Here is an 11817-nt window from a genome sequence, read left to right as displayed (position 1 = left end):
ACTTGCACACTGCAAGAGACAAGACAGGAGCATGGAAAAATCCTATTCGACCTTCCGCACCCTGCCCACCACCTTTTCCAGGTACAGTGATACCTCAGCTTACAAACGTTTTAGCTCACAAACTTTTCGCCTCACGAACATGAAATTCACGAGCATATAGTCTTGGCTGACAAACTTGTTTTCCTCACCCCCTTTCTTTGAGTGCTGACGTGGTTTGTTATCGGGTGGAATGCTTTTGCTATTATGGGACCGAAAAAGAGCCCACCGCAGAGGACACAAAAGAAAATGACGGTTGAGCAGAAGAAGGAGATGACTGAGAAACACAAACGAGGTGTGCGTTTGTGTGACTTAGCGTCCCTGTACCAGTACGCTACGTCGACCATTGCTACGTGTGGCTAAGGGTGCTTCCGTGTTGTCAACGGTATCAGGCAATAGAAGAGGTTGAAAAACTTCTGTGGATTTGGATTAACGAAAAGCAACTAGCAGGGGACAGTGTGAGTGAGGGTATTATCGCCGAGAAAGCACAGCAAGTTCACTCGGATATCATCAAGAGGCAACGACATCAACGACCATCACAAAGGTCAATAAAATGACATTATTATACAGTACAGTTGATTAATTTAATTACAATACAGTAGCACATTTATTATTGGATATTGGATATGCCTTTATTAGTCTCACAGTGGAGAAATTTACATTTCACAGCAGCAAAGTGATGAAAGGAATGAAAGTAGAAAAACAAACAATTAATTAATTAATTATTATACATAAAATATAGTCTATTTTGTGTAGTTTTAAGGCTTATTGAATAGAAAATGATGTTTTATGGGGACCTGGGAACGGATTATTCAAATGTTGAGAAACTAATGTTTGGAAGACACACTTTTCTCCTTACACACACCTTCTAGGAAGCAATTAAGTTTGTAAGCTGAAGTATGAGTGTACTCCCGTAGCTCAGGCAGGCGCTATCGATCCAAATGCAGACACTTGAACAGCTTCTTCCCTCCAGCCGTGAACTCTCTCAACAGCATCCTCATTCGAACAGCGTCGAGGCCATGTGAAATGTTGCACGACTCTCTCCAACAGTGAGTGAGTCATTGTAGCTCCAGCCACTCTCAACCACTGTTACTCATCTATATAATCTTCAGCACCAGACACCTTCAGGCGCGCAATAAGAATAATCATAAGAATAATCATAATAATAATCATAATAATAATAATAATAAGAAGAAGAAGAAGAAGAAGAAGGGCATGTGGCTGCCACTGCTCACCCACAGAAAAACTTCTCCTGTGACTGTAAAGTGACCTTAAGAGTTTTGAAAGGCGCTTACAAATGAAATGTATTATTATTATAAAAAAGAGAACAACAATTTCAAAAAACAGCAACAAGGCAAAAGGAACAAACTCTTCGATTGGCAAGACACAACAAGATTCGTCCGGAAAAGTATTACATTCACTGTGCGTTCACAATTGAGCTCTTAAGTCAAAGTCATCTTTCTTGTCAAATATGCTAATATGTTTGACATACAGCACAGATGAAATGACTGTCCTCTCTACTTTAACAAACATAATAAACATGAAAACGCCAATTTGCCGGCGTATATAATGCCATTTAATAGACAATATGACCAAATATCAATAAATAGATCAGTATATATTGAAGATATAAATTATGACGTTTTATATTGTCAGGACACTTGTAGCTAGCGTTTGGGAATTTGTGTCAGCCACACTTTTGTTAATTGCCAAACTGCCCATTCAATACTATTGAATGGGCTTTTCTGACATCTAGTGGTCAAGAATAGTACTGCACCATCCAGGTTGTTCTCATGACAATGTTGCCTCTAAGGGGCGCCACAAATTAAGGAAACAATGTACGTATATTTCAAATACGTACAGTGATACCTTGGCTTACGAACTTCATTGGTTCCCAGACAGTGTGTGTAAGGCGAAAAGTGTGTAGGACAAAAATTAATTTCCCATAGGAAACCATTAAAATGAGAGTAATCCGTTCCCAGGTCCCCATAAAACATCATTTTCTACTTTCTAATTTTCTAAGCCTTAAAACCACACAAAATAGACCTTATTTTATCTATAATAAATGTGTTATGGTATTATAATGAAAGAAATTAACTGTACTGTATAATAAAGTTGTTTTATTAACCTTTGTGATGGTCGTTGATGTCTTGATGGAACGGATGGAGTGGCCAGTTTCTTCAGCATGAAACACTTGTTCAGGAACGTCGCCTTGACCATCTTGAGGAATAATCCCTTGTCGGTTCTTTCACTGCGATCATTTTACCTTTTTCCTCCTCAATTGTGTTCTGTCTAACACACAAGAAACTTCATGAATAGCTGGTTCCCTTGCTTGTATCTTCTCTTCAAATTGTACAGATGGCTTGTGCGGGTTGTTTGTGGAGTCTGATTGATGGGATATTTTAACCTTGCAGTCTACACTCTCCCTTTGAACTGTCAAAGTTGAAACTCTCTCACTGTCGCCTGCCTGTCTCTTTAATGTTTAAACAACCCCCTTCACTGCTGCTTTCTTGACCAATCACGTGGCTTTAACCGAAGACTGGGGGCGGGGAATAGAGGACCAAAACAGTCCGCTGCCATTTTCTTGTTCGAAGAACGGCCTCGTTCGTGAACGACACATTACTCATTGAGTCGGCTCCGAGTACGAAAAAGTTTGTATGCCAAGGTAACGTTTTCCTAAATGTAACGTTCGTAAACCGAAAAGTTTGGAAGCCAAGGGGTTCGTAAACCGAAGTATCACTGTATATTAATATTGTGTATAAACAAGTGATCATCTTTAAATGAAAGCGAATTCAAATGTAAAACAAAAAACATGCCTCATGCAGAAAAATGACTGCTAATGACAACATCGAACATATGCTGTCTGTCATTTGGTGGTTAAGTTGACTTTTTATGCTTAACAGCAAACCATTTGGAAGTTTAAAAAAATGGTCGTCAGACTTCATGGAAAGGTCCATGTTACGATGTGAAACAAATAAGCTTGGGGTGTTTGGGGGAGGATGTCTCTTCACAATTTCTTCCGCTCGTGAATGAACTTTGAACTTTGACCTAAATTGGAGGCATTTCTCTTGCTCTCATTCCATTGCGCAACGCCAAGATCAACTCAGCCAGCTCAAGACTTTTCCACATTTGGCTGCAGTGCTTTGGTTTGATTTCCTGACTCAATACATCATTGGATATGATTTACAATTGCGCGCTGTTTGGTGATGCACTATGAAGAAGCATTCATCAGGAGTTATGAAAATGTGTTTTCTTTCAAAAATATAGCAACATCTGTCAAGAAATAAAATCAAAACAATAACTAAAGCTAGCTATGTAGCTGGCGATGTATCCGTTTGCTATCTATTTGCTATCTGTCTAGCTAGCTAGCTATGTAGCTGGCTATTTATTAGCAAAATGGCTATCTAGCTAGTTAGCTAACTGTCTAGCTGGCAATCTATTAGCTATCTATTAGCTATCTGTTAGCTAGCTAGATAGCATTCTATCTATTTGAGTTACTTCCGGGTTGAGTGAACACTGGCGCCTGTGACTATTATTATTATTATTATTATTATTATTATTATTATTATTATTATTAATTTAATTGGTGAGCTAACTAGCTATCGCGCTAGCTGTCTTTTAGTTATATAGCTGTATAAGTGGCTATCTAGCTAGCTATCTGTTGGCTATCTACTAGCTGGCTAGCTACCTTTCTGTCTGTGTATTTTAGTGACATTCGATGTATTATCTAACTAACTATCTAGCTATCTCGCTAGCTAGCTAGGTATATAGCCATTTAGGTGGCTAGCTATTTCGCTAGCTATCTGTTGGCTATCTATTAGCTATCTACTAGCTGACTAGCTAGCTTTCTATTGACTTTCAGGTTTTTATTATTATTATTACAAAATGCCAAGCAAAAACAAACTTCTGAAAGAGAACATGAACTCAAGAGGGCAAAAAAATGACAAGGGTGCAGTTAAAAGTTAAATGACCAGAATTTTTATTCTTTACTTGATTGTTTTTGTTTTTTTTTTTTTACATTATGCACAACTCTCACATTTATTGTGCGATAATGTAAGTGGATGAGTAACAAGAAAGCATCTTCTCCCAATCTGAACTCTCTGAAGCCATTGTTTTGATTCTGGAGCAAGGCAGTTTGTGAAGGAGTATTCTGGCGTGAAGTCAAGAAGAATTACTTTTATTTATTGTGGTTTACATACGGCAATTTGAAACTTTGGTTTGGACTTTGGCCAGCATCACGGAATATCACGTTTGATTTGCTTTTGCAGGCCGAATAAAATCATGTGGCGGGCCAGATTTGGCCCCCGTGCCTTGACTTTGACACCTTTGGTTTCGGGGATGTCCACGGAAAACGCATCTCTCCTTACAACATTTTCAAGTGAAGACATTTCTTCCAGAAGCAATTAATTTCATCAGTAGAGGTACCGCTGCTCTGGGAATATACGGTATCTTGTAGTCCAACAGTAAAAATGTCCTGTAACTTTGTTGGAATGTCCTAAGATAGGTGATATAAATCAATCAAAATAATAGATCGATATAAACGCGTCACCTCAAATAGAAAACCAAAATTAAAAAAGATTTTATTAGTGCGAAAAGAAACGTCATAGATGAAGTTGTTGTGAAGCCAGGTCTCTGTCTGGGCTCTCATCATCAGTCAGCGTTCCCGGTGAGCTCGCCGAGCGTCGTAGGCCTTTCATCCCTGAAATCTCTGACGGCAACAAGATCCCCTTTTTGACGTTCTTCAGTTCTCGCTCGAGTGCTTCGGCCCCCTGTTGGCCGCACTTAACACGCTTCCATTTCATCCTCCTGTTCTGGAACCAGACCTTCACCTGAAGGGAATCACAAACGAAAGCACGTCGAGTTCATCAATCGGTGCAAGCTCTCAGCCGTGCAGGAGTGGTCCATTGATTAGAAGGTTTCTTTAGCCGTCATCTGTTTAAAAAAAAATAACTTTACTGTATAATAAAGTGGTTTTATTGACCTTTGTGATGGTCGTTGATGGCTTGATGGAATGGATCGCTTTTTGCATCAAGTGTCTCAAGGAGCTCTGGGTTGGACATCTTGGAAGTTGTGACATTGCAACAGCAACAAATGCAAGCAGACACACTAGAAGCTTCATGAATAGCTGCTTCCCTTGCTTGGATGTTATCTTCAAATTGTAAATTAAATTATAGCAATAGCAAATTGCGGGTTATTTGTGGAGCCTGATTGATGGGATATTTTAACCTTGCAGTCTACACTCCGCCTTTGAACTATCAATAAAATTGAAACGAGTCCAAATTTCACCGTGTTTTCTATCCATTTTCTCACCTTTTCACTTTTGTTTTTTTTCATTTTTGTATTTTTTTTGTTTCAAGCTCTGTCGTCTCCCTGTGCATGTGTGTGTGTGTGCGTGTAACCCCTCCCCCTGCTCACTGCTGCGTGCGTCCTGCTGTGTGTGTCACCTCCCTCCTCTACCGCGGAACTTAACCAATCACGTGCGGCTTTAACCGAAGACTGGGGGCGGGGAATCGAGGGGAAAAAATCCGGCAGCCATTTTCAGCTTCATTCACTTCAGAGATGCGGCTCCAACAACCGGCTCGTTCGCGAAGGACACCGCACTCATTGTGGCGCTCCGTGTGTTTCCCGAAAAATAGTTTGTATGCCAAGATTATATTCTCGCAAATTTAACGTCTGTAAGGCGAAAAGTTCATTAGCTAAAGCGTTCATAAGGTATCACTGTAGACAAATCAGTAAATATACAAATAAATAACGATAAATGCATACAGTAAAGTCTCGTTATATCGATATTGGTTATATCGATAGTACTGCTTATTACGATACTATTTTCATTTCCCGGCAAATTTGCAGTCTTTTATGTATGATTAGTTCCGTTTAGTACGAGACCTGGTTATTACGATAACCCGGTTACTACGATGGCCTTTTCTTCTCCCGCCAGCCAATTTGTTCTGCTTATATCGATGCAAAAGCAGCTTCAAGCTGAATCGCTATTTGCTTAAGGATTTCAATGCAGTACCACCATTAGCGAAATCTGCATCTGTAACACCGTTGGTCACGTGACCAGCTTTCGTGTAGCAGAGCTCACATCTTTCATGACTGCTGCAATAGCATCCGAAACATACTGTAGTCTTTCTTCTTCTATAGTGTTGTTCAACACCAACTTCAACCATGGGGAAACGTAAGAATTGTGATGTCGGAACAACGTACAAGGTGGCAATAGTGGCTGTGGAGGAGAATCCAACAAGGAGCGAATCCTCCATTGCGAAAGAGTTTGACGTGCCGCAGAATACTTTAGCAACGTAAGTGTCATGTAAACGTTGCAGTTGTATTTAATTGTACATCTTTTTATCGCTTGCAATAATCACTATTTTTCATACAGCATGTACATGCTGGCGTTGCTGGTTTCTCTCATGTGTATAGACACAATTGTTCTATACTATAGAACAACGTGAGGATTTTGCATTGGTTGAATTTTAGAAAGGAAATAGTCATAAAAAAGATGTTTTTTATTGAATGCATACGTTTATTTTTCACTTCACGACAGCACAAAAGTATGCTCGATACGCAATCCATGAACTCAAGGAGAAAACGACACGCCATATCAACGGTGCCACTTTTAATGCAGTTTGCCGCAGGATCGGATACATCCATAGTCCGGTTACATCGACATTTTTTCCGACTCCCGAGAATATCGATGTAACCAGACTTTACTGTAGCTACATGACTATATAAATACATTAATACGTGGATAAATAAACACGTAAACAGAGAAATAAATAACTCAGAAAGCAAACCTCTTGCCTTGTTATGTATTTTTATATTCACGCTCTTGCAGCAAAAGTTCTTTTCAGCGATTTGATGTTGTTTTTACGCTCCTGACTTTGCATGAGCGCTATCAAGAAAACACTTGGCCTTACTTGTCGCTCAGTCAGGTCCAGGTTGACCGCTATTTCGTAGCGTCTCAGTCTGGTCAAATAGTTGCGGTGTGCAAATTCCGACTCCAGTTCCTCAATCTGTTCTTTTGTAAAGGCTGTGCGTTCCTTTCTGGCCTTGTTGACGTTGTGTGACTTATAGCCGCCGTCTTGGGACTCTGAAATGAAAAGCAGAACATTTTCCAGTCAGTCTAGCAAAGAATGGGGGTGGGAGGAGAGTAAAAAAAAAGGAGGAAATAAGACGCACTGTTTTGGGTTGGGAAGCTTACAGATTACGCGGTTTCATATTCAATTTTATTTCATCTTAGAAATATGCACATTTCCAGTCACATTATTTTGCTTGAGCACTTTGGCAAATCAACTCAATTGTTTAGCAACACTTAGAAACAACATTTCAACTACAAAACTCATGAGGTTCAAAAAATAATAATGAAAATGAACAAAATTAACAAGTCACCCCCATAAATACATAAATAAAAAAGAAATACATACAGAGATAAATACATTAAAATTAATACATACATATAATTAAATACATGAACAAATACATTAATAAATGTATAAATACATAAATAAATAAATGAATAAATAAATAGATTATGTATTCATGAATTAATTTAATTAGTTAAGTAATTAATTTGTGTATTTATGTATTTGTATGTATTTATGCATCGGCATAAATAAATAAAAAATAATAAATATATATAAATAAATACACAAATAAATACATTTGTATATAAATGCATAAATACATAAAAATACATAAATACACAAGTAATTACTTAAGTAAATAAATAAATACTTTATTTATTTGTGTATTTGTGTTTTTATACATTTTTTATTTATTTAATTATATATATTTATGCATGTATGGGCATAAATAAATAAAAATAAATAAATATATATGAATAAATACACAAATAAATATATGAACGCATAAATACATAATGATACATAAATACACAAATTAATTACTTAAATACTTAAATACATTCATAAATAAATAGTTGATTTATTTGTGTATTGCTGTATTTATATATTTATGTATTTTTGTATGTATTTCATTATATATATTATTTTTTATGTATGTATCTGTTTTTTGTTATTTGTTTGTTTATGTATGTATTTATGGGGGGTGACTTGTTTTTTTCATGAATTAATTAGTGAATTTATTAATATAACCTCGGTTTTTCTCTCAATGAGAATTTCTATTAAAGGTGTATTTAAGCATTAAATAACTTACATTTTAGACTTTCTGAGGTGAACATTTTCTGATTGCTTGATACAGCGATCAAAACTGATCAATCTGAACTGATCAATCATAGCAACATGTATAATTGAATGTGTTTTTTAGCTAGTAGCCGTTTTGTCTGAATTTGTCAGATGTTGACTGTCTCTCAGTCATCTCCCCGTCCAATCGGAAAGTCCTCCACCTGAGGTGATCTCCAAAACCACTTGTGAGTGTTGCTCAATGATTTCAACATTACCTTTTGAAATCTTCATCGGTATGTCCCATTTAGTCTCTTGTAGCAACAAATGATTTCTGATGCATGTGTTACAAGTTCCCCCCCCCAAAAAAAAATATAGATAGATAGATAGATAGATAGATAGATAGATAGATAGATAGAGCGCAAATAAATTATATGTATTATTCTTATTCATATTCTTATTCTTAGTTAGCTAGTTAGCTGGCTATCTATTAGCTATCTAATGGCTAGCTGGCTAGTTGGCTGGCTATCTATTGGCTATCTATTAGTTGGCTGGCTATATGTTGGCGATCTATTAGCTAGCTAGCTAGTTTTTTATTTATTTGAGTTATTCCAGGTTGAGTGAACACAGGCGCATGTGGCTGCCACTGCTCACCTGCAGAAAAAAATACGAGTTTTGAAAGGCACTTAGAAATGTATTATTATTATTATTATTATGGTAACATTATTTTGTATTTGTATCGGAAAAGATCCACAGTAGTAGAAATGAAGTAGAAAAACAATGAGTCGTTGTTACGTTTGGGAGTCATCGCCTGGGTTTCATCCGCTGACACAGTCTTGTGACTGGACTCCTCACAGGGTGTTGCGAGAAGTTGTCCACCAGGCTCGGCGCTGCATAAATGTCGATCTCCAGAAGGGATATTCTCAAGTGGCGGCAAATTGATGCCGCTGCGAGTGCTCGGGGAGGGAATGTGGACCTGCTGAGCTCCATCATCATTTGCTTCTGCTTCTGCTTCTTCTTCTTCTTCTTCTTCTTCTTCTTCTTCTTCTTCTTCTCGGAAGCCACCGTGAGGCGAGAGCTGACTGTGACTGTGTAGACCGGGCAATGGGCTCATGGCACGAAGTAGATCCTGAGCGGATGTGCGAGGCCTGCGTAAACAACCAAAGAGGGAGTGATCCATGGCGGCGGGGGGCGGAGGTGGCGATTGCGTCACTCCAGCCTGTCGGGGGAAACCAGCCACTCTCCACACAAATAAATAAGAAATCAGGACGCCCCCCCAGATCGTCAGCTCCCCCTAATTTGCAAAAAAAAAAAAACAACAACACACACAACAAAAAAAGGAACTTAGTTTGAAAAACAGGAAAAAAGGCTGCAAAGGCTCACTGAGATGATATGCAAGACAGGTCATTTGAGCAGAAGTCTAAGGAGAGCAGGCGGACAACAGAGAGCGGACAACGGGGCCTGAAGAAAGGAGGAGCAGGCAGTGACAGGACAATCTGACAACCAAGCTGTAACCTGAGATGGAGGGAGGCTGCTTCATTGCCTCACTCTGACTCAACAACGGAACATAAATCTGAAAAACATACCATTTAGCTGTGGCGACCCCTTGAAGGGAAAAGCCGAAAGGAAAAGAAGAAGATATACCATTTATATTATTAATGTATTTTATTAATTTACGAAAATAATATGTCTTAAGTGAAATAATAATCCGAATGACTACTTTGGCACTCTAATTAGTAAATGAAAATGCTGAGAAGTCATTTGATGTAACACCGTCCACAGTCATGCTTTCTTGACTAAAATGAATCCATTGATGTCAATGCGGTCGAATCATAAATGACATTTATTTTCCTTTTCTCGCTGTAGTATGATTAGTGGAGCCTGGTCTCCGGGAATTCGGCGGCAGGGACACCCTGAACTGGATGCCAGCCAAACCAAGTTAGTCGAGGGACGTCACGAATAATTATTCATCACCTATTCTCTCTATTGGCAATTTGAACACTGGCATGATGTCGAAGTGAATACAGTACATTATTGTCAAAAAAAGACAGGACCAAATGAGACATTGTTCCCATTTTTGTTTGGAAACGAGCTCGTAGGTTACAGGACATTGTGATGGGATATTACTGACAAAACGAAAATAGACGTCTTTTTTCTTTTTGGAAAAACGCGACCTTTTACAGAAACGTTGCAAATATCCGTTTTTTTTTTACAAAATACTGAATTAGGTTGTGCTAAATCAAAGTATTTATTGAATATAAATCTGAATTTTGATTTTGTTTTTCAAAGTATAGTACACTTAACGTGCACCAACCAATCATCGACTTCCTGCTAACGTCACAGGAAAATTAACCAATCAAAATGCAGAATTCGTGTTGTGTTATTACCCATACTACATTACGGTAGGTTTGCGTCTCACAAATAAAATCAGATATAAACGACGCTGTCACTGTTTGTTGGCACATGTTATGCATCTCAAAATTAGGAGTATTATCGCCACTTCCATACAATGTTTAATTTAACCCCACAACGCCATGACACCTCGACAGAGAAACGCGGCTTCATGATGTATATTTGAACAGATAGCAGTGAATCGTTAAAAGGGCTTCAACAACGTCAGTGTTTCGGAAGGCAACCTTAACTGGGCGCCTTTCGCGGAATCTAAATCAAGAGATTTCGGAAGCACAATTTTTTCCAAGAGGGAAAACCGGCATTCACTCAATCCGGTGTCCCTAATATGGCCGTCAATACAATACAATACAATACGATCCCTTTGTGGACGTCGTACGTCATGTCATGTCATGTCATGTCATGTCATGTCATGTCATGTAACTTGCTATTATTTCGGAGGCTCGGCGAGCGGCCTGCTCGACTTTTCATCGTTTATTCTTGACAAGTGCAATCAGCACGTGGGGGCGACGTAGTAGTGACCCAGTTTGCCATTCATTGCACTGCGGACTTGGGCAAAGGATTGATCACGAAGGGACAAAAGACACTAACACTTTGGTTGTCAATTAAAATACGTCGTCTTAATAATAATAATACATTCCATTTATAAGCGCCTTTCAAAACTCTCAAGGTCACTTGAAAGTCACAGGATACGTTTTTTTTGTGGGTAAGCAGCGGCGGCCACACGCACCAGCGTTTACTCAAACCAGAATGACTGAAATAGATAGAAAGCTAGCCAGCTAATACATAGCTAATAGATAGCCAACTAGATAGCCAGACAGCCAATAGTTAGCTGGCGAGATTGCCCTCCTCCCCCAATTTTCTAAAATGGCGATTTTCTATTTTAAAATTGAAAAATGGCAATTTGCTATTTTTTATTCTAAAATGGTGATGTTGTTCTAAAATCTCAATTTTTGAATGTCAAAAACATTCTAAAATGGAGATTTTCTTTATTCTAAAAAGAACATTTTCTCTTTTTTTATTTTAAAATGTCGATTTTCTATTTTTAAATTTTAAAATAGCAATTTGCCATTTTTTTAATTCTAAAATGGCGCTTTTCTGTATATAGATCCCCACTCCTCTGTAAAAAAATGACCAGTCCAAATGTTATCTTCGTAGTCTGCCATGAAGACAAACATTACATAGTCTAATATTCATCTAAAGCGTGGTGTCAAAGTCATGGCCCGGGGGC

General features: G+C 38.2%; 1 protein-coding gene and 1 non-coding gene across 2 annotated transcripts; one reads left to right on the top strand and one right to left on the bottom strand.

Moving 5' to 3' along the window:
* Nucleotides 1-3986: 3986 nt before the first annotated feature.
* On the bottom strand, nucleotides 3987-9634 carry LOC148882564 (homeobox protein MOX-2-like). The gene is made up of 3 exons (XM_089023379.1): nucleotides 8973-9634; nucleotides 6954-7126; nucleotides 3987-4865 (listed from the first exon to the last, which is right to left on the bottom strand). Exons 1-3 carry the CDS (start codon nucleotides 9355-9357, stop codon nucleotides 4638-4640), a joined length of 786 nt encoding a protein of 261 aa, XP_088879505.1. The 5' UTR covers nucleotides 9358-9634; the 3' UTR covers nucleotides 3987-4637.
* Nucleotides 9635-10774: 1140 nt separating this feature from the next.
* On the top strand, nucleotides 10775-10911 carry LOC148882563 (U11 spliceosomal RNA). Its single transcript, XR_016113487.1, has one exon. It is a non-coding gene; the product is annotated as a U11 spliceosomal RNA (small nuclear RNA).
* Nucleotides 10912-11817: the final 906 nt, after the last annotated feature.

Source organism: Hippocampus bargibanti, linkage group LG20 (assembly GCF_051943395.1).
Source record: "Hippocampus bargibanti isolate YZ-2025 linkage group LG20, ASM5194339v1, whole genome shotgun sequence".
NCBI lineage: Eukaryota > Metazoa > Chordata > Actinopteri > Syngnathiformes > Syngnathidae > Hippocampus > Hippocampus bargibanti.
The sequence above is the reverse complement of the archived record's forward strand: the minus strand, read 5'-3'. Positions and strand labels throughout refer to the sequence as shown.

Bases quoted from the DNA above. Each gene is read 5' to 3' on its own strand.
- LOC148882564 (XM_089023379.1), bottom strand. From the start codon at position 9,357: ATGGATCACTCCCTCTTTGGTTGTTTACGCAGGCCTCGCACATCCGCT. The intron at 7,127-8,972 runs GTAACAACGACT...TTTTCATTTCAG, and splicing joins CCAGGCGATGACTCCCAAAC to AGTCCCAAGACGGCGGCTAT. The intron at 4,866-6,953 runs GTAAGGCCAAGT...GATTCCCTTCAG, and splicing joins TGGACCTGACTGAGCGACAA to GTGAAGGTCTGGTTCCAGAA.